Source organism: Macrobrachium nipponense, chromosome 11 (assembly GCF_015104395.2).
Source record: "Macrobrachium nipponense isolate FS-2020 chromosome 11, ASM1510439v2, whole genome shotgun sequence".
Taxonomy (NCBI): domain Eukaryota; kingdom Metazoa; phylum Arthropoda; class Malacostraca; order Decapoda; family Palaemonidae; genus Macrobrachium; species Macrobrachium nipponense.
Window position 1 is genome coordinate 22,609,074 of NC_061087.1, and position 24,232 is coordinate 22,633,305.

The 24,232-nt window shown below is 35.8% G+C and overlaps 3 protein-coding genes across 4 annotated transcripts in view; 1 reads left to right on the plus strand and 2 right to left on the minus strand.

Moving 5' to 3' along the window:
• LOC135196437 (uncharacterized) overlaps window positions 1-24,232 on the plus strand; it is a 304,074-nt gene that overhangs the window by 145,707 nt on the left and 134,135 nt on the right. The gene's annotated exons all lie outside the window — the stretch shown is intronic.
• Window positions 3,274-7,864, minus strand: LOC135196309 (putative uncharacterized protein DDB_G0282133). Its single transcript, XM_064223068.1, has 4 exons — window positions 7,684-7,864; window positions 5,987-6,621; window positions 4,872-5,377; window positions 3,274-4,551 (listed from the first exon to the last, which is right to left on the minus strand). Exons 1-4 carry the CDS (start codon window positions 7,712-7,714, stop codon window positions 3,741-3,743), a joined length of 1,983 nt encoding a protein of 660 aa, XP_064079138.1. The 5' UTR covers window positions 7,715-7,864; the 3' UTR covers window positions 3,274-3,740.
• Window positions 16,688-22,354, minus strand: LOC135196366 (uncharacterized). Its single transcript, XM_064223189.1, has 3 exons — window positions 22,056-22,354; window positions 19,318-20,120; window positions 16,688-18,627 (listed from the first exon to the last, which is right to left on the minus strand). The coding sequence occupies exons 1-3, from the start codon at window positions 22,087-22,089 to the stop codon at window positions 17,287-17,289; spliced, it is 2,178 nt and encodes a 725-aa protein (XP_064079259.1). The 5' UTR covers window positions 22,090-22,354; the 3' UTR covers window positions 16,688-17,286.

Genomic DNA, 24,232 nt, shown 5'->3' on the forward strand with positions numbered 1-24,232 from the left:
ATGTGTTTATGGCTTTTATCATATTTCCGGCGTTGAGTTTTGACTTGAGTATCGCCTTGAGTCTCTGCATATATTCTTTCCTGATCGTGTCCTTCATCTCTTGGTGTTTTATATCCCCTCCTTCCATTATTCCCAGGTATTTGTATCCTGTCTAATTTATGTGTTTGATGTTGCTCCCATCTGGTAGCTTTATTATTATTATTATTATTATTATTATTATTATTATTATTATTATTATTATTATTATTATTATTATTATTATATTCTTTTTATCACAGTCATTCTATTCGACTGGGTGATTTTTATAGTGTGGGGTTCCGGGTTCCGGGTTGCATCCTGCCTCCTTGGGAGTCCATCACTTTTTTTACTATATGCGCCGTTTCTAGGATCACACTCTTCTGCATGAGTCCGGGAGCTACTTCATCATCTAGTTTTTCCAGGTTCCTTTTCAGTGATCTTTGGATCGTGCCTAGTGCTCCTATGATTATGGGTACAATTTCCACTGGCATATTCCATATCCTTCTCATTTCTATTTTCAGGTCTTTATACTTATCAGTTATTATTATTTTATTTATTATTATTATTATTATTATTATTATTATTATTATTATTATTATTATTATTTTCTTATTATTATTATTATTATTATTATTATTATTACTATTATTATTATTACTTTAAAACATTTGATAGAATAAGCCCTTAGAACCATTAACTCGCAAAGCAAGTTCCCATAAAAAAAGACACAGAAATGAACACATTAAAAACATTGAAGATAATAACAAAAGTCTGGCGATTGAATAATGATAAATTCGACGACAAGATATAATGCAAATGCATGAAAAGCTTAAAAGATTAGAATAACTAAAGGCAACATTGGGCGAGACTTTTTAAGTACTTTAACTATCTGTCTTAAAACTTGCGTCTTTGGTTTCTTTAGATTAAGTTGGCCTTATGCCGGCATGAACCCTTACCCAAAAGTAGTGATGTTTAGTGTTGTAAGGTGTTAACGTTGATAAAACGCTTGGTGTAGACCTCTGGACTTGAGTATCCAACCAAGAGGAAACCTTGCAAGATTCTGCATTAATTACTGTTTCCCAATTTTTGAGTGCCAATGTTTTCACTGTTCTTCAAGAAAAAAAAAATATAATTATTTCTTTGTCAAGGGATGAAAATAAAATATGGAAAAGCTGAAAATTTCATCTTTTTAGGTTTTTTTATATTAGAAATTTCGTTATTCATTACATTCAGTCAATAAATCTAATCTGCTGCTTTTTCTCGGAGATCAGTTAAAAAAATTTATTTGTCTTCTCAGGAGTAAATTGAGAAGTTTAATTTTGACCGTAAAAAAATGATAGTACAGAACGATTACTTTTGCTTACGAAAACCAATTATGTGTTTTTCGATACTAAACCCACCCACCATATTTTTATTTTATATTTTATTTTATTCTATTTTTTTTAATTTGAGGTCCATCTCTAGTAACATAAAAATTACGACTTCAGCTAAATGGGAAATGATTTTAATGCAGTAAGAATAAAATAGTAACACTGAGATTCCCATGTAATTAGGGTTATAGAGACAAGTTTTCCACTTGCAGTCGAAACCGTGGAGGATAATGAAAATAGAATGGGGCAGTGGAGAAGAGAACAGGTGGTTCCAGTGAAATAACACAAAAATCTCCATTTCACTGCATAAAAAGGATATTATCGCCTTCTACGGTTAAAAACATTTTAGGAAAACAATCGCCTGTAGGTTGTTAGTTAATCTATTATTTTTTCGATGAAGAGAAACACGTTGACGAAAACAGAATATAGAAAATGAATGAAAAATAAATAAATAAATAAATAAATAAATAAATAAATAAATAAATAAATAAATAAATAAATAAATAAGAAAGAAGAAAGACAGAAAATTAAAACCAACAGTCATACTCCGAATAAATTTTTTTTTGAAAAATAAATAAATTTAGATAGAAATAAACCCGTTGACGGGAACAAAATATAAAAATGAATGAAAAAATAAATAAATAGATAAATGAATAAATAAATAAATAAATAAATAAATAAAGAACGAAAGAACGAAAGAAAAAAAGAAAGAAAATTAAAACAAACAGATTCAGACTTCGAATAAAATTATTTTTGAAAAATAAATAAATAAAGAAAGAAAGAAAGAAAGAAACCTGTTAACGGCAACAGAATATAAAAATGAATGAAAAATAAATAAATAGATAAAGAAAGAAGGAAAGAAAGAAAGAGAGAAAATTAAAACCATCAGAGTCATACCCGAATAAAAATTTTTTTTAAAATAAATTAAGAAAGAAAGAAAGAAAGAAACAGGTTGACGGCAACAGAATATAAAAATGAATGAAAAATAAATGAATAGACAGATAAATAAATAAATAAATAAATAAATAAATAAGGAACGAAAGAAAGAAAGAAAGAAAGAAAGAAAGAAAGTAAGAAAGAAAATTAAAAACAACAGAGTCAGACTGAATAAATTTTTTTGAAAAATAAATAAAGAAAGAAAGAAACACGCTGACAGCAACAGAATATAAAATTAATAAAAAATAAGAAATTAATAAATAAACATATAAAGAAAGAAAGAAAGAAAATTAAAACCAGCAGTTAGACTCCAAATAAAGATTTTTTTTACGTAGGTTACGCCACTTATTACACAATGAAATTTGATTTACAACCCTCATTACAGCCCATTCTCAGTGGTTACAGGAGCGTGGATGCTCGGTATAAATTGCCATTTATAAACAGACCTAAGGCACCGGGAGAGCACCTCGTATTAACAAAAGCTTTTGAAAGAGCATACGAACAGTTCAAGCGATTATAAAGCACATCTTTCGAAATATTTTAATGTGGTTCATTACATGATATGAAATGGGGTTACCAAGAGTGTAACAATCTGAAGACGTCAAGATGATTCGTAACATTTCTCATTCAGCTGAAGCGTGAAGACTTAATTATATGCTGTCCTGATGCCAATTATGGGTCGGTCATCTGTAGGACTCTCAGCATTCTCCAATAGTTTTCAGGGCATCTTCACACCATTATGGGACTTTACTATACAGAAATTAGGAACTAATATTCTTATTCTCAGGAAAATCTATTAAATGGCTGGTTCGGGTTATATAACATATCCCCCTTTCTCTTGTTTTCTTAATAAGACTTCATTATTGAATTCTTGTTATACACCAAAAATTTTTTTTAAAGTGTACAGAATTTAATAGGGAAGTAAAAATAAACGAGGAATGACTAATCCTTTATTATCATAATATGTAAGTGTTCAATAATAGTTATGAAAGACAGTATGGCACAAGCGTCGTCCATTTCAAATGAACTGACACTAATTCACTTAAATACTAAGTGAAAGTACAGCCACGAGAAACGCTTTCATGGCACAGGTGGTATGAGTTTTAAGCTGTAGAGTTCCCCAGTGGCGACACGATGCAGATACAATAAATGGGAAAGAAACTTAGTGGTTCGTGAAAGTTAACTGATATATAAACTCTGAAAGGAAAAAGTTTGCCATACCCTAAAAGCTATGTGGACTGGTACTGCCCCAGGAATAATATTGTGCGATTAAAATGAACTTTAAATAATGCCCTGTGAAACTTATATAGTATATCCTTCTGATTCTCACAACTTTTCTTCCACGTGCAAATGAGAGCAATTATTCTGTTACTTAACATATTTCACAAAGACACAAATCTTTTAAATGGTAGTCCCTTAGAAACCATTAGGTGATGCAGGTGTAGTGTAAGAATAACCGATATTGCCATTTGCATTTTCATTCCCACTGAAGAAGCCATTACCATTCCCATTCTCGTTGAAGAAGCCATTACCATTTCCATTTCCACTGAATTCATTGTCCTTTCCATTCCCACTGAAGCCATCACCATTCCCATTCCCACTGAAAAAGACATTACCATTTCCATTCCCATTGAAACCATTACCATTTCCATTCCCATTTCCATTCCCATTCAATCTGTTACCATACCCATTCCCATTGAAGAAGCCATAATTTCCATTCCCATTGAAGCCATTATTTCCATTCCCATTGAAGCCATTACCATTTCCATTTCCATTGAAGCCATTACCATTTCCATTCCCGTTGAAGCCATTCCCATTTCCATTCCCATTGAAGCCATTACCATTTCTATTCCCATTGAATCCATTACCATTCCCGTTGAATCTATTGCCATACCCATTCCCATTGAGGAAGCCATTATCATTTCCATTCCCATTGAAGCCATTACCATTTACATTCCCATTGAAGTCATTCCCATTTCCATTGAAGCCGTTAACATTTCCATTTCCATCGAAGCCATTCCCATTCCCATTGAAGCCATTCCCATTTCCATTGAAGCCATTACCATTTCCATTGAAGCCATTCCCATTTCCGTTTCCATTGAAGCCATTCCCATTTCCATTGAAGCCATTACCATTTCCATTGAAGCCATTCCCATTTCCGTTTCCATTGAAGCCATTCCCACTCTCATTTTCATAACTATTCCCATTCCCATTTTCATTATCATTGTTATCATTAGAATATCCACTAATAACATTGTCAGTGGTGTAGCCACTGCTGATACCATCAACAAAACTATTATCATTGCCAATAGCATCACCATACTTATTACATTTCCATATTCGCTGTCAGTGGTATAATCATTGCTAATGGTGATGACTTCATCAATGTCATTAACATCAGTGACGTCATTACCATTTCCATTGGGTAAAACAATATCACTATTTGTCAATCCATTATCATCAACACTGGAAATATCATTGTCTTTACCATAGCCATTATCAAATACATTGCCACTAGTGAAACCATTGTCACTGACGACAATATCACCATTACTATTGCCATTACCATTGCCATTGGTATATCCATTAACATTATCATTGGAGATGCCATTTCCATTGCCATTGGAGTAACTATTGCCATTGCCATTGGTGTATCCATTGCCATTACCATTGGTGTATCCATTGCTATTGCCACTGACGACAGCAATACCATTAATGTTACCATTAATATCGCCACTGGGGACACCATTTTCACTGGCAGCACCATTTCCATTGCCATTACCGTTGGTGTATCCATTGCTATTGCCATTGACGACAGCAATACCATTAATGTTGCCATTAATATCGCCACTGGGGACACCATTTCCACTGGCAGCACCATTTCCATTGCCATTAACTTGTCCAGAGGGAGCGTTCAGACCAAAGAATTGTTCAGCTGCTGAGCAGTCGAAGTTGTACCACCAGTCACACACGAAGTACTGCTGGTTGAAGACGGTGCCGTTGGGGCACAGGAAGGAGTCCAGTCTCCCGCCAAACTGGCAGATATGGAACACCTGGAAAACAATTGATATTTGTGATCTGTTAATAAAAGTGCAAATTGAAGTAACGCCTCAACAGGACAAAACTTAGCTAGCTGTTTTACATACCAGCGACATTAAAGTATGTACGAACTATGCTGTGCGGGGCTGGAGGGTGAATGTGTCATATCTCTCCTACGCTCCCAATCCCCTACCTACACTGCCGCCACTTGGGGGGGGACAAACAGCTTTGCAGGAGGAGGGTGAATGTGTCACGCCCCTCTCACCCTCCCAATCCCCTACCTACCTCGCCCCCACCCAGGCAGACAAACTAAGACCCACTCGTTTTTTATTATTATAGATTTTTTTATGATGCTTTAGACGTGATGCATTTCGAGACAAACCTCTTTAAATGAATTTTAAGTGTAAAGTGCAGATCAGTTTAGGAAAGGAACTATGTGAAATTGCTGTTAGCTGTGAGATATCTACAAAATCTTCAAATCATGGCTATATTAAAGGGTTTTTGTTAATTAACGAATTTTGGTTTCTATCATAGAACCAGACTCTCAAAGAGTGTTAAATTGGGGTGCTACTAAGTTTAGAAGGAGGCATTATAATCTAAATACTAAAGACTTTCAATATTACCTGACATCTTGCTTCTGGAGATGTGTCTGCGTAGTATCCAGGATTCTGTCCCTCACAGGTGAAGCCGGTTCCAGGCACAGAGGCCAGGATTGGGTAGTCGACTCCTGGAACACCACCTCCAGCGATGGCTTCCCCAAGGGCGGTGATGGGGTCCACTTGTCCGTTAAGGCTGTTTCCGTTTAGGCCATTTCCAATAAGGCCGTTGCCATTAAGGTCATTTCTATTAAGGCTGTTGTCATTAAGGCTGTTGTCATTAAGGCCATTTCCATTAAGGCCGTTGCCTGTAAGACCATTTCCATTAAGGCTATTTCCATTAAGGCCGTTGCCATTAAGGCCATTTCCATTAAGGCCGTTGCCATTAAGGCCATTTCCATTGAGGCCGTTGCCATTAACACCATTAATAATTACTTCATTTCCATTTCCATTACCATTTCCATTGCCATTACCAGTGGCGTAGCCATTTCCATTACCACCATTGTAGCCATTGCCGTTAGCGTTGCCGTTGGTATATCCATTTCCATTGCCGTTGCCATTAGAATAGCTATATCCGTTTAAGCCATTACCATTGCTATTGAACCCATTCGTTGGAGGCAAGTATAGCTGCTGTTGCTGTGCTATACAGATGCCGATCAGAGCTGCGATGTACAAGTGGATTTTAAGCATATGCGAAATGTTAAAAAATTATCAAAAAACAATTCATGAAAAAATTTGAAGGTAAGAGAATGCGTCGTAAAACTTTGACAGAAGAAAGGCATAATATATTTCCCAATAATTGTACAAGTCTTTACTATTTAGGCTGATGCTTTATGCTTTAACTAAAACGATATGAATTTCTTAAGATAAGTTATTTTAATAAGTTTACATAAAACTACCGGAGCGTACGAAATATCAAAGATGTAACTAAAGTTATACATAAAAAAACTTAAATGGAAACAAAAAGCATGATATATTTCTAAAGAATAATACTATCTACAGTGTTAAAGTTAAAGTTTTGAGCTTTAGTAAAATGGCAGAAATTTTTTATGAGAAGTTATTTTTGCAAGTTTATTCAGATCTCCGGAAGTCTTACCCCATCAGTGTATATTATGATTTCTTGGCCGTATTTTACTATAAATCAGACAACTGGATTCTAAATCAAAGCTAATAAATTAAAGTTTAGAATTCTCGAAGTCAAGGAGTTTAGTAGCTTACTTTTGAGTAATAGAGTATATTAAACTTTGAACTTTTTCGTTACTTCGTATATTTCTATCGCAGTGTATTTATCTTGATTGTGATGTGAAAGTTAGATAAAGTATGGGATGAAATTACATTCTGAAAAGAAACCACAACAAAACTAAATCATTCTTTTCAAAACTGTGCAAAAAGACTGAGGCAGATCCCAACCTTTCCCTCACCAAGCAACCACAAGTTATCGCACCTCCGACCTAACAATAACTCAGTACGGAATGATGCTGCAGTTTTAACCGAGCAGTTGAAATTGCAATAAACTGAAATTGCAATTGATTATTAACACCATAATCAACTTATATTACGGGACTACGGAGGGGTGAAACTTTAGTCCCATCATGAAGAGACCTCTGTTTGAAACCTTTTGCTGGTAGAGATCAAAGCGACCTTCTTTTGTTTCCTAATTTAATCCTTCTCAACCAGATCTGAGTTCAAAATCTTTGTCAGATCGCACCCGGACAAGTACTTACCGGCGATAAGAAGTTTCTTCAGGTATAACATTGCTGATCTCGGTTTTACGACTGTAGTTCTCAATTAGTAAGAGGCTGTAACACGTAAACGTAGCAGGACATGAATCTTGAAAGGACACTTCCGAAGTTCAGGGTCCAGCGGAATGAAAAGTGACGAGAAGAGGAGGAACTTCTTGTTGTTGTCGTCGGACCAACAGTGCTATGGTCGAAGGGTTCTTGCCACCCTTTTATATGTCTGGTTTCTTTACGATTCGCTTCACGCGGGAGGAATTCCGTGCGGATAAAAATGACCTACATATCCCGAAGGCATTCAAGAGTACTTGAGATGGACGCGAGATAAAACCTTTCTCTTTTTTTTCCGGGCGTCATTAATTGAAAAAGTTATTCTTGTTTAAAAAAAAATGCTTGGGAAGCATTCCATTTAAACCCGGAATCCATTTTTTCCAAGGCCTCTCTTGGAAAGCACTAGAAGATGGTGATAATTTCATTGATAATTTTGTTCGTTCAATCCTCATTAGGTCATCTTTCAGGGCTTGGTTGGGTCCTAGAATGTCTTCTTTAATCATAGGACCAATGTCTCCTCAAGGAACATTTGTTGTTCTGTGAGGTAATACTTGACCTAGATTTTCATAGATGCGTGATCTGTTTCCTCATCTAAGGACACGTGAATTGAGGGAAGATATTTATCTTCTCTTCTTCATTATTTCCCCATTCTTTCTACTTCAAGAGGATGAGAAAATTATAGTCTTCTGCATCTCCCAGAACTCTCTTTTGACTTCTATATTTCTATCCACATGTCTCCTTATTTTCGTTGGGCTTGAAACGGAAAATGATAACACCAGAGAAGCTCGGTATCGAGAAACTGATAAATAATAAAGTAATCTGAACTTGAAGTTAAGCTGCACAAAGCTACATTCGTCCTTAAGATGTACGTAGTCATCCTTCAGATACACGTGGAAGTGGGTCACAAGAAGACCCAGTTGCCAATTTAGGTCTGATACAAGTCAGTCATCATTCAATATGAAATATTCTGGTGAAAAAATATTGCTGAATTCTAAAAGCTTCGAAAGTAAAGTAAAAAAACGATTAAATGAAAATACGAATATTACCAATACCAAGAAACAGCATATCCAGGTTCCAGTAGGAATACTGATGACACTCTCGTCAAAACTGAGGCAGAGAACGCAGCCTTAGAGATCTTTAATTGAAAAATGGAGCAGATGTTTGATATTCACCTTGATAAAATGTGTAGATTATTATTATTATTATTATTATTATTATTATTATTATTATTATTATTATTATTATTATTATTATTAAATGATACTCATAGCAACACGAGTCTTGAAATGGAGAAGCAATTTCACAGTTATGCATGGGTATAATATATATATATATATATATATATATATATATATATATATATATATATATATATATATATATATATATATATCTAAAGATATATATATATTATCATATATATATATATATATATAATATATTATATATATATATTATATATATATATATAATATATATATTATAATATATAATAATATATAATATAAATGTATATATATATATATATATATATATATAAATTATAGATATATATATATATATAAAAAATTATAATATATATCATAGATAAATATAATATATATATATTATATATATATATATATATATATATATATATACTATATAGATATATAATATATATATATCTAAGCTTTCACTCATTTTTGAATACCGATACATAAATGTGGATTTGTTTCTCCATTATTATTATTATTATTTTTTTATTTTCTTTTTTCTTGCTCTATCACAGTCCTCCAATTCGACTGGGTGGTATTTATAGTGTGGGGTTCCGGGTTGCATCCTGCCTCCTTAGGAGTCCATCACTTTTCTTACTATGTGCGCCGTTTCTAGGATCACACTCTTCTGCATGAGTCCTGGAGCTACTTCAGCGTCTAGTTTTTCTAGATTCCTTTTCAGGGATCTTGGGATCGTGCCTAGTGCTCCTATGATTATGGATACGATTTCCAGTGGCATATCCCATATCCTTCTTATTTCTATTTTTAGATCTTGATACTTATCCATTTTTTCCTTCTCTTTCTCTTCAACTCTGGTGTCCCATGGTATTGTGACATCAATGAGTAATACTTTCCTCTCGACTTTGTCAATCAACGTCACGTCTGGTCTATTTGCACGTATCACCCTATCCGTTCTGATACCATAGTCCCAGAGGATCTTTTCCTGATCGTTTTCTATCACTCCTTCAGGTTGGTACTCGTACCACTTATTACTGCAAGGTAGCTGATGTTTCTTGCACAAGCTCCAGTGGAGGGCTTTTGCCACTGAACCATGCCTCTTTTTGTACTGGTTCTGGGCAAGTGCCGGGCATTCGCTTGCTATGTGGTACATGGTTTCATTTTTCGTATTGCACTTCCTACATATGGGAGAGGTGTTATTTCCGTCTATCGTTCTTTGAACATATCTGGTTCTTAGGGCCTGATCTTGTGCCGCTGTTATCATTCCTTCAGTTTCCTTCTTTAGCTCTCCCCTCTGTAGCCATTGCCAGGTTGTCCTCGCTGGCTAGTTCTTTAGTCTGTCTCATGTATTGTCCGTGCATTGGTTTGTTGTGCCAGTCCCTCTGTTTGTCTGTCATTGTCCTGTCTCTGCATATTTCTGGGTCTTCGTCTACTTTTATTAGTCCTTCTTCCCATGCACTCTTAGCCATTCGTCTTCACTGGTTTTCAGATATTGCCCCAGTGCTCTGTTCTCGATGTTGACGCAGTCCTCTATACTTAAGTAGTCTCCCTCCTTCCTTTCGTGTTATGTATAGTCTGTCCGTATTTGCTCTTGGGTGTAGTGCTTTGTGTATTGTCATATGTTTCCTGGTTTCCTGATCTATGGTGCGGAGTTCTGCCTCCGTCCATTCCACTATTCCTGCACTGTATCTGATTACTGGCACTGCCCATGTATTTATGGCTTTTATCATATTTCCGGCGTTGAGTTTTGACTTGAGTATTGCCTTGAGTCTCTGCATATATTCTTTCCTGATCGTGTCCTTCATCTGTTGGTGTTTTATATCCCCTCCTTCCATTATTTCCAGGTATTTGTATCCCAGGTATTTGTATCCTGTCTCATCTATGTGTTTGATGTTGCTCCATCTGGTAGCTTTATCCCTTTCGTTCTCGTTACTTTGGCTTTTTGTATGTTGACTAAGGCGCATTTTTCTATTCCAAACTCCATCCTGATGTCCCCAGATACAATCCTTACAGTCTGGATTAGGGTATCTATTTCCTTGATGCTCGTACCAGGCATCCATCTTCTGTAGTACTTTTGTCATGGGAATCATGGCTACTACGAAGAGTAGTGGGGACAGTGAGTCGCCCTGGAAGATCCCTCTCCTGATATTAACCTCTGCTAGTCTTATTCCAGAGCTTGTAAGTATTGTATTCCAGTTGCGCATTGTATTTTCGAGGAAGCTGATGGTGTTTTCCTCTGCCCCATATATTTTCAGGCATTCTATTAGCCATGTGTGTGGTATCATGTCGAAGGCTTTCTTATAGTCTATCCATGCCATGCTTAGGTTGGTTTTCCTTCTCCTACTGTTCTTCATTACCATTTTGTCTATCAGGAGCTGGTCTTTTGTGCCCCTACACTTCCTTCTGCAGCCTTTCTGTTGGTGGGGGATGGTGTTTGTCTCCTCAAGGTAATTGTATAGCCTTTCACTGATGATACCTGTTAGTAACTTCCACATTATTGGTAGGCAGGTGATAGGCCTGTGGTCATCCATTTGGGTGCATGGTGATTTGAGATACAATGCTGGAGTTGTTCTGTTATTCGTGGGTGTAGGGCCTTGAAGTTTTTGAGACAGTATCCATGGACTTCATCGGGACCTGGGGCTTTCCAGTTGGGCATTTTCTTTAGTTGGTGTCTGACTGTGTCTGTCGTGATCTCTGTGAATCTTTGTTTTATTCTCCCTGTTTCTTTTTCCTTGACTTCCTGGAGTCATGTTGCATGTTTGTTGGTTGGCTGTATAGTTTGTTCTGTTGGTATCCCTTATTCCTGTTCATGTACCGTTGGATCTTATGTGCTTTGGTCTTAAGCCTCTGTTTTACATCTTCTATTGTGTTGTTTAGTCCCCTCTCTTGTACTTTGTATTTCTCGTTGAGTCCTTCCCTTCTTTCTTGCTTCTTAGCCTTTTTCTGCCATCTCTTTCAGTTTACTCAAGTCAGATCTCATCACCATGATTTGCTTTTCCAGGCGCCTTTTCCAAGGAGGTTGCTGTTTTGGTTTCTGTTGGGTTGGTTGTGCTGGTGGTGTTGGTGTTCGAATCCCCATCAGTTCTGCTACTAATCTTGCTCCTGCATATGCCAAGTTATTTGTTTCTGTGATACTGGTGGTGTGTATTATGCCCATTATTTCATTGACCTCACTTGTTTTCTCCCTTAATTTCTTGGTGTTGTAGGCTTTCATGGAGGGGATCTTTGTTCTCTCTGTATCTGGCTCCATCCATTGCCTAAATCTTTTCTACCCATTCCGTCCTCTCTGTTACGTCGTCGGTGTTTCTTCGTGTGTCGTTGTTTGATTACCTCATCATCCCTGTCGTCTTCTGTGGCATCGTCCTCTCGAGTTTGTCGTCTTCGTGTAATTCGTTGTCGTGTGACATTTCCCTTTCCAGTTCTTCTCTTTCTGTTGGGGAGAGCCATTTCCTTTTCTTCCTGTTCCTTACTTGGTCTGCCAGCCTCTGCTCTGTTTGGAGGGTGGTATTCCTCTCATTCCAGATGTTGACCAACCTTCTTCTATATCCTCTCTCCGTCGGGTTGCTTCTGATGTAGCATCTCCATATTTCCTTATTTTCTTCTCTTGTCTATTTCTTCCTTTGGTTTGCTTCTGTGCTTTCCTTTCTTCTAGCTCCAATCTCAGGCTGTTGGTACTGACGTTGTGGTGTCAGTTGCTGGATGACGACCTCCAAGTACCTGACCGTCTTCCCCTTCAATAGGGTTGAATATCTGGCTGCCGGACGAAGCTCCTCTTTTGCCAGAGGTTCCATTTACGTCGTTGTCGTTTATTCCTTCATTTCTTAACATCATTGCTGAGTTTTGCTATTTAACCCATAGCTGGACCCTACCCCATCAGGGATAGGTACTCATTTACAGCTGGTTAGACTGAGGAAATTATGGTAAAGATCCTTTCCCAAGGAATCAACGCCGAACAGAGCGGTCACCATCCAACGACTGACCAGCCCCAATGTTGCTTAACCAGTTCATTGACGACCTAACCCACTCTGCCACGGCGCCACTTATTATTATTATTATTATTATTATTATTATTATTATTATTATTATTATTATTATTATTATTATATTATCTATAGGGAAAGAAACTGTATTCTCCTACATGCAATGACTTTCTTTTGCAAGCAACAGGGCAAAGCAGAGGAAAGGCTTAAGGACTGCATACACCATTGTAAGATCTAAACTTTTCGTTATTTTACCTCGCTAATTACTATAGTAAATGAGACAAATTGTACAGAATAAATAAGGACATGATTATAATACCATCATTAGCATTGCAAAAGCTTTATATATCAGTAATTGATGTTTTGGTGTATAATGTACTCGCTTCAAATGCAGATATCGTAGAAAAGTAAAAGAATGTTGAGTGGTTAAGAAAATCATACATTTAATAATGGCTTGTTCGTACTCTGTCTCTCGTATTTTTGGGACATTAGAAAGTAAGAAAACCGAGAATGTAAGTCAAACGTCACTCAGAGGCCAGGATTTTCGATTTTTGGTTTCAGAAAAGTGTGACGTCTAAAGCAAAATGAATTACTAGGATCGTATATATATCATTGCTCCAGAGGAAAAGCTTTCAACTTGAAACACCAGGAAACCTGTTGTACCAAAGTTAATAGAATTACCATAGCCTATGTAGAAATATAAATATTTGCTTTAGAGACAATTCTTTCAATTTGAAAAACCAGGAAATCTGTTTTATTAAAGTTAACAGAATTACCATATCCTATGTAGAAATAATAATAATTCTTTAGACTTAGAGGAAAAACTTTCAACCTGAAAAACCAGAAAATCTGTTTTATCAAAGTTAATGGAATGACCATATCCCATGTAGAAATATAAATCATTGTTTTAGACGAAAAACTTTTAACTTCAAAAAACCAGGAAATCTGTTTTATCAAAGTTAATAGAATTGCCACATCATTTGTAGAAATATAAACCATTGCTTTAAAGGTAAAACTGTTAACTTGAAAAACTAGGAAATCTGTTTTTATCAAAGTTAGTAGAATTGTCATATCCTATGTAGAAATATAAAGCATTGCTTTAGAGGGGAAACTATTAAATTGAAAAGCCATGAAATCTGTTTTATCAAAGTTAATAGAATTACCATATCCTATGTAGAAGAAATATTAATCTTTGCTTTAGAGGAAAATCTTTCAACCTGAAAAACCAGGTAATCTGTTTGATCAAAGTTAGAATTGTCATATCCTATGTGGAAATATAAACCCTTGCTTTAGAGGAAAAACTTTCAACTGAAAAACCATGGAATCTGTTTTGCCACAATTAATAGAATTCTCATATCCTATGTAGAAATATAAATCATTGCCTATAGAGGGACAGGTTTCAGCTTGAAAAACGTCGAAATAACCTCTGCGAGGAATAACCCATTATATTAACTATCTGATTTAGCAAAGTGCTTGCAGTAACTACTTCGGGTCAATATTTGTCATTTCCTCTTTTTAAAAAATCCCATTTTCTGTGAATCGAATACACGTAAAAAAACTTCAAATGACATTATTATTCCAAACTACAGTACATATTCATGTCCAAAAGATCAACAATGCGCTGCTTGGATTATCCTAACTTGGAAAAGAAAGAGGCACTTAACTGCTGGTTGGGAATCAGTGTTTTAATTCATAGTTCAAAATACCTGGAACAGCCCGCCAGCCCACTCGCCCGCCAACCAACCTACCCCCCCCTAACCCTCCATCCTAAAACCCTCCCCCTACAGCCTCCATAACGAATTGTCAGAATCGAGTTTTTTTTTTTTTTTTTTTTTTTTTTAAGAGGGAAATGGACAACCTATTTCTCCTTTCTAATTTCATGTATGCGTCTATGTGAGGAGAAAGAAAACTTACGTTGCATCTTCTGCATAATTTTACGAATCATGGGAGTCATAAAAACTGAAGGAAAAGTAAATGTTTTATTTACGAGGCAACTGATGTTTTGAATCTCTCTCTCTCTCTCTCTCTCTCTCTCTCTCTCTCTCTCTCTCTCTCTCTCTCTCTCTCTCTCTCAGGACTGCGGGTGCATTTTTAAGTTACTAGATATATCCAAGTGCCTTGAGTTAGAAAGGAATGATCAACCTTGACATGCTCATATTTCCGCTAATACATCACTTGTTCTTTTTTCCTTTCCAGTTTTGCCATTTGCGTCTGCATTGATTTTAATACTTAAGAGATTTTTGGAGGTAGACATTTACCTCAGTGGCTATCAGAGAAGGTTATTGTTTCAGTGAATAGTTGGTAAGACTCAACATTATAGCATATAAATATGTATGTGTGTGTGTGGCATGTTTTCACTGCTCAATTCAGTATCTTGGGTTTTGAGAAAGTTATTCCAGACAGCCTCTTCATCACCCTGACCGAGCACACTTTCTCTTGGCAGATTTGCCTTACTTCGCGCCATAATAGCGTTTGTATTTACGGTTTTCTCTCATTCAATGCACAAGAAATTCTAGATTTAATTAGGTCTAACACCCCTTGCGTAAAAGTTAAGACAAATTGAAACCAAATGTGTTTTTTTTTTCAAGAGTAATGTGACAATTGTCCAACAACTTGTTATTGAAAATCTTAAACATGCTAATTACACCTTTTCAACCGTTATAGCTAACTATTAAATTCAGCAGCGAATTAAAACAAGACTAAAGTGATTTACCTGATACGTACTGAGTTTTTTTTTTTTTTTTTTTTTTTTTTTTTTTTTTTTTTTTTCCTTTCGGAAGATGGATCACAATCACCAAACTGACGGAGTATTTACACATTTTTTTAGTTCTTCTTCTATATTAAGTACAACCATATGAATCATTATTCACTTCCTCATTTGCTGAATACATGACATAACTAAATATCAACTTCAGCTTCAATTGTATTTGGAAGGAAATATATTGAAGCACGCCGCATACATTAAAAAGATAACAGACCAATATATAACGACTAATGAAGAAAGCCACAATCATAATAAATATTTAATATTGAGATAAAGGCTTTGTTCGTGAGTACCTGAAAAATGACCTACTTTTGGGATAATCTGTTTTGAATTTGCAGTATGCTAATATATAGCCAAAGCACAATTTATTTTTACTAAAGATCCATAAACAAATACAAATCACTAATTTATTGAAGAATCCAGCTATTACATAATCGTTTATAATGGTTCAGTACGGCATATAAGAGATATCAAAGAACTAAATGAATTGCATTTCAAACTTATATAGATTTTCTCCCTTTGCTTTCAGATGCAACAGCAATGACCTAAAAGTTCACGACGTTATGGAATATTATTAGGTTAATAGGGAATAAATATACCTGATAGTAAGTAATGTATACATAGGTGGCAAAATGAGTATAATGCTTAAGAATTGTTCGCAAACGTAGTTTGAAAACGCTTTTAGAAAGCATATTTTCCCTAAAACAATCAACAAAAAGGAATAAGAATAATAAGAAACATTGACCAGCATCCAGGATCAAATTCATCTTAAAACTTGGTCTACTGTTCCTTGGCCCTTACCCACCACTGCCCAACCCCTCAGAAATAAGTTAAATAGTTCTGACATAGAAAACAGTAAAGTAAACTGATCATCAGAACAGTTGTAAAGTGTCAGTTGCAATATTTAAAGTTTGCAAGCTCATGATTTATGTCAGAGAATATTGACAGAAAAGCAGGTTAGGGAAGACTCATACACAATGATGTTACTTCGAGCTTTTTTTTTATTGCATTTTGTATACATAAAAATACTATTCATATATAATAGAAAAATACTCTTTCACTGGTTAAATAAGAAAGACTTATGGCACAAGCATTGCACTAGGTAATGGTACTATATATATATATGTGTGTGTAGTCTGATAATTTACTGTGGCTGCTCCAATTTCTTGAGAACGACAGGAATGGAATATATCTTCATGGCCTTCCAACAGGCTGAAAGGGAAAGCTAATTTTGGAAATGGCTCTTTGAGACAGATAACAGCACCACAACTTTCACTAGCAGATGTCCCATAAACACAAAGTAGAGTTCACCAGACAATCTTCGTTCGCTGAGAAAATGAATATGGAGGTATGGCGTTTTGGGAAGCTAACCAATTTGCACCTTTGAATAAAAGGAGGAACTGAAATGCTCTAAACAATAAAAAAAGAATTGCATACTAATTAAGTGAAAAATGAATCTTGAAATTTAGGTAACATCTGCAGAAGGAGACCAGATCATTCATGGCAACAGTAAAGTATCAGAATTCAAGCAAATAATAAAAAAAATAATCTAGACAACAGATTGCATAATCAAAAACGGGTTTCATACGACGGGTGTCTGGTAGAGGCCGCTGGGTGATGATGGCGTTGGGTAAGAGTAACCATTAGTGCCATTTCCATTGCCATTTCCATTACCATTTCCATTGCCATTAGATGCTCCATTGGTGTAGCCATTTCCGTTTACTGCCCCATTGCCATTTCCATTACCGTTGGTGTAGCCATTTCCATTTCCATTGCCATTTCCGTTGACTGCACCATTACCATTGCCATTGGTGTAGCCATTTCCGTTGCCATTGCCATTAGTGTAGCCATTTCCATTACCATTGCCGTTGCCATTGGTGTAGCCATTTCCATTTCCATTACCGTTGGTGTAGCCATTTCCATTTCCATTTACAGCGCCATTTCCATTTCCATTTATAGCGCCATTTCCATTGGTGTAGCCATTTCCATTTCCATTTACAGCGCCATTTCCATTGGTGTAACCATTTCCATTTACAGCGCCATTTCCATTGGTGTAGCCATTTCCATTACCATTTACAGCACCATTTCCATTTTTGTAGCCATTTCCATTTCCATTTACAGCGCCATTTCCATTGGTGTAGCCATTTCCATTTACAGCACCATTTCCATTGGTGTAGCCATTTCCATTTCCATTAGTAGCACCATTTCCATTGGTGTAGCCATTTCCATTTCCATTTACAGCACCATTTCCATTTTTGTAGCCATTTCCATTTCCATTTACAGCACCATTTCCATTGGTGTAGCCATTTCCATTTCCATTTACAGCGCCATTTCCATTGGTGTAGCCATTTCCATTTCCATTTACCGCACCATTTCCATTTTTGTAGCCATTTCCATTTCCATTTACAGCACCATTTCCATTGGTGTAGCCATTTCCATTTCCATTTAGAGCGCCATTTCCATTGGTGTAGCCATTTCCATTTACAGCACCATTTCCATTTTTGTAGCCATTTCCATTTCCATTAGTAGCACCATTTCCATTTCCATTTACAGCACCATTTCCATTGGTGTAGCCATTTCCATTTCCATTAGCAGCGCCATTTCCATTGGTGTAGCCATTTCCATTGGTGTAGCCATTTCCATTTCCATTTACAGCACCATTTCCATTGGTGTATCCATTGCCATTACCATTGCCATTTCCATTTCCATTGGTGTATCCATTACCATTACCATTAGTGGCGCCATTTCCATTGCCGTTGCCATTAACTTGTCCAATGGCAGCGTTCAGACCAAAGAACTGAGCGGCTGTTGAGCAGTCGAAGTTGTACCACCAGTCACACACGAAGTACTGCTGGTTGAAGATTGTTCCGTTGGGACACAGGAAGGAGTCGAGTCGGCCATCTGCCTGGCAGATATGGAACACCTGCAAAGGTAAACACGGAAAGTTAAAACGTGAAGGACTCTGGTACATCTGATGGTCAACGGAGTCCTGTGATTTTTTTCCTTTAACTTGAGTGACGTTGACGTAAAGTATTCATTTGCCTTACAAAGGGAAATCAAATATCCTAGCATAAAGTAATCGGGTGTCAGACAAACAGAAGCATAATAACAGATCCGTTTGCTGCTTTTGTTAAGAAAAATTAAGGAATATGTTTTCTTTGCCTCTTTCTGCATTGATATGGAGACCCCATCTGATTTAACTAACAATAAAAAGGTTTCTTATGTTATGATCATAACTTTATGTAAATAGACAAAAAGGTTCTGCATTTTCTAGCTATTTAAATGAATATAATTGTGAAAAGCAATGTCTATTGATTTCTAAAAAAAAAAAAACTTTTCCTGTTTATATAATTTTGATCTCATTTTCAAAAGGATGAAATTCATTTTTTAAATCAAAACTTCTGTGGTTGTCGTTATTTCCACGAAAATCAATTCCCTCTGATTGATATATTTGTTTTCTCACTAAGAAAATATACCCGAAGTATATCCTGATCACATCTCATTTTGAATCAGGAATCTTGTAATTTGTTACTCGTGAAAGAAATCTGAAAACTGACTTATCAGTCAAGACGTAAACTGCAGAGACTAAACTTAATAAAGCCTCAGAAATTACCTGACATCCTGCTTCAGGTGCTGTGTCTGCGTAGTATCCAGGAATCTGTCCCTCACAGGTGAATCCAGTTTCTGGTACGGAGGCCAGGATTGGGTAGTCGACTCCTGGAACACCACCTCCAGCGATGGCTTCCCCAAGGGCGGTGATGGGGTCCACTTGTCCATTAAGGCCATTTCCATTGATTCCATTGCCATTTCCATTGGTGTACCCATTTCCATTACCATTTCCATTGCCATTTCCATTGGTGTACCCATTTCCATTACCATTTCCATTGCCATTTCCATTGGTGTAACCATTTCCATTACCATTTCCATTGCCATTGGTATATCCATTTCCGTTACCATTTCCGTTGGTATAACCATTTCCATTGCCATTACCGTTACCATTTCCGTTACCGTTGGTGTAACCATTTCCATTAGTATAACCATTACCGTTACCATTGCCATTGCCGTTGGTGTAACCATTGCCATTTCCATTGCCATTGCCGTTGGTGTAACCATTGCCATTTCCATTGCCATTACCATTGGTGTAACCATTGCCATTTCCATTGCCATTGCCGTTGGTGTAACCATTGCCATTTCCATTGCCATTGCCGTTGGTGTAACCATTGCCATTACCATTTCCATTGCCGTTGGTGTAACCATTGCCATTACCATTTCCATTTGCATAGCCATTGCCACTGCCGTTGGTATAGCCATTTCCATTTCCGTTGCCATTTCCATTTACACCATTACCATTACCATTAAATCCATTTGTTGGTGGCAAGTAGGCTTGTTGCTGCGCTAAGCAGACGCCGAGGAGAGCTGTTCGACGAAAAAAGGATGATCAGTTAAGAGTTGAGAAAAGGATGTCCAGTTAAGGATATTGGAAAGGATGAACAGCTAAGGACTTAGGGAAATCAGTATCAAATAGACCAAGTAGCTTTTGAGAATAGAATTCTGGTATTTAGGGAAATCATTATTAGATAGGTCAAGTAGCCTTTAAAGAATGAAATTCGTTAGACCATTACTTGTGAGTGAACCTCAATATGACTTTGTATTTTCTTTTAGCAGAATTGACATATATAGGTCCATACGATTCAGAAATAGCTATGTATAATAGCTACGTATGAGTAAATTCGTTGGAAAGTTGGACGAAGTAAATAAAAGCAAATAATTCACCTTTTCTTAATTATTCTTGTTGATTTTGCTATTTGGTATTGGACTTACAGTAACATCATATAGTTTTTATGTCTTAAAATTCAAAGAAGCCTATTTCCTTCTCTTAAGAATTACTAAGCAATAAAGCCTATGATGACAGTATTGTAAATTCAAAATGAAAAGGTGCAAAAGTCAATAAACACAAGAGTAGTAATCTACTTTCAGAAATATTTATACAAGCTTCCATATTATTATTATTATCTATTATTATATTCTTATTATTATTAGTTATTATTATTATTTTATATTATTATTATTATTATTATTATTATGATTATTATTATTAGTTATTAGTTATTAAATTATTGTTATTATTATTATTAATTGTACATTAATTATTATTATTATTTAGTTAATTATTATTATTATTAGTTATTATCTAAAAAATGGAACATTAAAAAAAGAGGGCAAGCAAAGAAAATAATGGAAATATGAACAAGATATGAATACACGAATTCATGCAATTCAACAGAAAATACAAATGAATTAATTTGACATTGTCTCGATTGCATTTGTTTAATGAAGCGCACTTTGTGAATCATTTTTGCCAAAGGAATGTCACAAAGAAACTTATAGAATATCTATGAGAAGAAAGAAGAATATATTAAATAAATATGAGATTGATGGCATCAAATTCTGAAAGAATGCGTTCAAGTTGTTGTTAAGCTAAAGCTTTGGTTATTAACCATCAGACAAGTAGTAGATTCAAAACAACACGCCGGCCAGTGTTCTGACCAACGAACAGTTAATCACATGGCTTACTGATCTTCAAGCTTCAAGGAAAAGATATGAATACAAATAACTCAATGTGTTCTGTTATAAACATCTGAAAGCATACATATACAGATGTACAGGAAATATAGATTTCTTCCCAACAACTATCTGATATGTAGCCATCCATTGGAATACTCAATCTTCAGATATAATGGAAATTAAGATATACTGAAGGTTGTAACACATTTTGTATACTATGATAGTATCTGCTTATAATGTTCATATTGCTCGAATTCCGTAGTACTGTGAGTATATTTATTTTGGTAATTGGCTGACATGACAAAAATGCTGTTCTGAATTCGAGAGAAACATTTATAATTTCTCAAATGTGAATTTTTGAAACTGGATCAATAAGGAACACTTACTGATGAAAATTAATGAAAGTGTGACTAAATATAAATGAATATGGTATTCCCAGCATCTCTGGTTGATCTTACATATAATATACCAATTTTGTTCATGTTAGTTTGCATTTGTTCTAACGTTAATGAATGACGTAAAATAAAAAAGCAGTAAACAAGATATAAAGAAAAACTTCAATCTACTTAATGCATATATTTAGTTTTCGCATTCATAGTAGCAAATATATAAGCTTTATCAAATATTCATATCTATATAGATGGTATATTTTTTTAGTATCGGCCGTTATATTTTACTGTATCAAGTCAAAATGCAGATTTCTTGTTCAAAGTCGTGAAAAGCACGGCAAAATAACAATAAATATTCAAACCGATTTCTAGGAACGAAGTTTGGATCGGTACTTACCGGCTAATACAAGTTTCCTGGTTAAGCAAGTCATCGTGGTTCCTTAACTATAACTTCAGTTTTCGTCAACGATATCTTCGGCGAAAGAAAATGAAAAGAAGTTTAGAGACTTCCAATTCAGAGAAAAAAACTCCCACTTCACTGGTAAATATACTTTTTATAAATTTAATTTCCGCGCTCGAGTCGCGTTCGATGGGCCGCGGAGTCTCGTTCCAGCGAAGCGAGAAGAAGATGAAGAAGCAGAGGGAGGATTTTGTTGTTGTCGGATCGAAAGCGAGAGTTGCTGTTGCTGACGAAGGGCCCACGGCTCCCTTTTATACGTCGCGTCCTTTTGCAATCGTCGTACTGGCGGAGGACGGAGCGGGGGCGGAAGGAGAGGAGGAGGAGGAGAAGAAGAAGGGCAGCAGATGCATAGGAGATGTGGTGGAGGGGGAGGAGGGGGACTGAGGAAGGGTGAGGGGCAATGGCACGAGCAAACAGAAGAGACGAGGGCATTCCCTCAGGGTCATCTGACGACGACCTCTGCTCCAGATCCTCCTACTCTCCCCCAAACCCCCGCTCCCTTAGGCATCACCACACTCCAGGGGAAGTCTCCCCCATCGCCGTAACTCACCACAGTCTCGGGATTTCTTTTCCTCTTGGCTTGGGACTTTTAAAAATGGACTCCTATTCGTCTGCTTCCTGCAGATTTTATAAGGATTTAGAACCAGAGCAAAATTAAGGAAAATTCACTTTTAAATTTAGTGGTCCTAACTTCAAATTTATTAAAATTATTGAACTACAGTTCACTTGAATAGCTTTGCTTTTTTTAAACGTACAATTGATGGCTAAATATCGTGAAAATACTGATGTTAAAGCTTGGAAATAAATTCACTAGTAGTTTTTCCAATTATTTTTTGATAGATTTATATATCAATTATTCTTATATGCTAATGTTCTTGTAAGGTTAACCATATTTCTGCTTTTACTTCGAACGCCTTAAAAGACTTCGGTAGCATAATACTTATACATGTACTCAAGTACGTTTTTAAAAAATTATCTGGCCTTTCCCTCTCTCTCTCTCTCTCTCTCTCTCTCTTTCTCTCTCTCTTCGATGTATATGTATGTATAATATATATATATATATATATATATATATATATATATATATATATATATATATATATATATATATATATCGGTAATATGGTACATAATAACATAATATAAAGAGATCAAGTTAATTACAGAAATAAGTTTCCTTTTTTCGTGTCTTTAAAAGGCATTTGCAAGATGACGTCGTGCATTGCTGATTAGGCTAAGGTAACCCAACTTGTGTCGAACAGTGCCAAAAAAAAAAAAACTATAAAATATCGGTTCGATTTTAAGCGAATGTCTATTTTTTTTTCTTCTTCAAAAAACCTTATCTCTAACGGATAGAGTCGTGGGGGTAAGAAGATGAATAACTTTATTTAACCCAATCATATCAATAATAATAATAATATAATAATAATAATAATATAATAATAATAATAAAAATAATAATCCAAATAAAACTCATAATCACATGAGTTAATAAGATAAAATGGAAAAGTAAATCCACAACAATATGCCTGTTTGATCTTGTTATTTAAAAAACAAAGCAGAAAGCATTCGATGACCTGCACGGTCCTCCTTAATCATAATAATAATAAAATAATAATAATAATAATAATAATAATAAATAATAATAATAATAATAATAATACGTGACTGAATTGAAAAGCTTAGGAAGAGACGGTAAGAAATAGTCCCAAATGAGACGATTTGTACTCCTTTTTTTTTTCAATTCTTTAGAATAATGTGAAGTATCTGATGAATGACAATGCGTTGAAGGGGCAAGAAATACCTCGTCGAGTCCTTCCCATGGGAATGACTCTTACCTCCTCGAGGCCCACTCAAATGGTGAGGATTACCTCCTCGAGGTCCCCTCAGATTATGAGGATTACCTCCTCGAGACACCTTCAGATAGTGAGGATTACCTCCTCAAGGCCCCCTCATATAGTAAGGATTACCTTCTCGAGGCTCCCATTACATGGTGAGGATTACCTCCTCGATGTTCCCACAGAAGGTGAGGATTGCCTCCTCGAGGCCCCCTCAGATTGGTGTTGATTACCTCCTCGAGGCCCTCCTCAGATTGGTGATGATTACCTCCTCGA

Bases quoted from the DNA above. Each gene is read 5' to 3' on its own strand.
- LOC135196366 (XM_064223189.1), bottom strand. From the start codon at position 22,089: ATGACTTGCTTAACCAGGAAACTTGTATTAGCCG. The intron at 20,121-22,055 runs GTAAGTACCGAT...TTCGTCGAACAG, and splicing joins CAGGAAACTTGTATTAGCCG to CTCTCCTCGGCGTCTGCTTA. The intron at 18,628-19,317 runs GTAATTTCTGAG...TTACCTTTGCAG, and splicing joins CACCTGAAGCAGGATGTCAG to GTGTTCCATATCTGCCAGGC.
- LOC135196309 (XM_064223068.1), bottom strand. From the start codon at position 7,714: ATGTTATACCTGAAGAAACTTCTTATCGCCG. The intron at 6,622-7,683 runs GTAAGTACTTGT...TGTACATCGCAG, and splicing joins GAAGAAACTTCTTATCGCCG to CTCTGATCGGCATCTGTATA. The intron at 5,378-5,986 runs GTAATATTGAAA...ATTGTTTTCCAG, and splicing joins CTCCAGAAGCAAGATGTCAG to GTGTTCCATATCTGCCAGTT.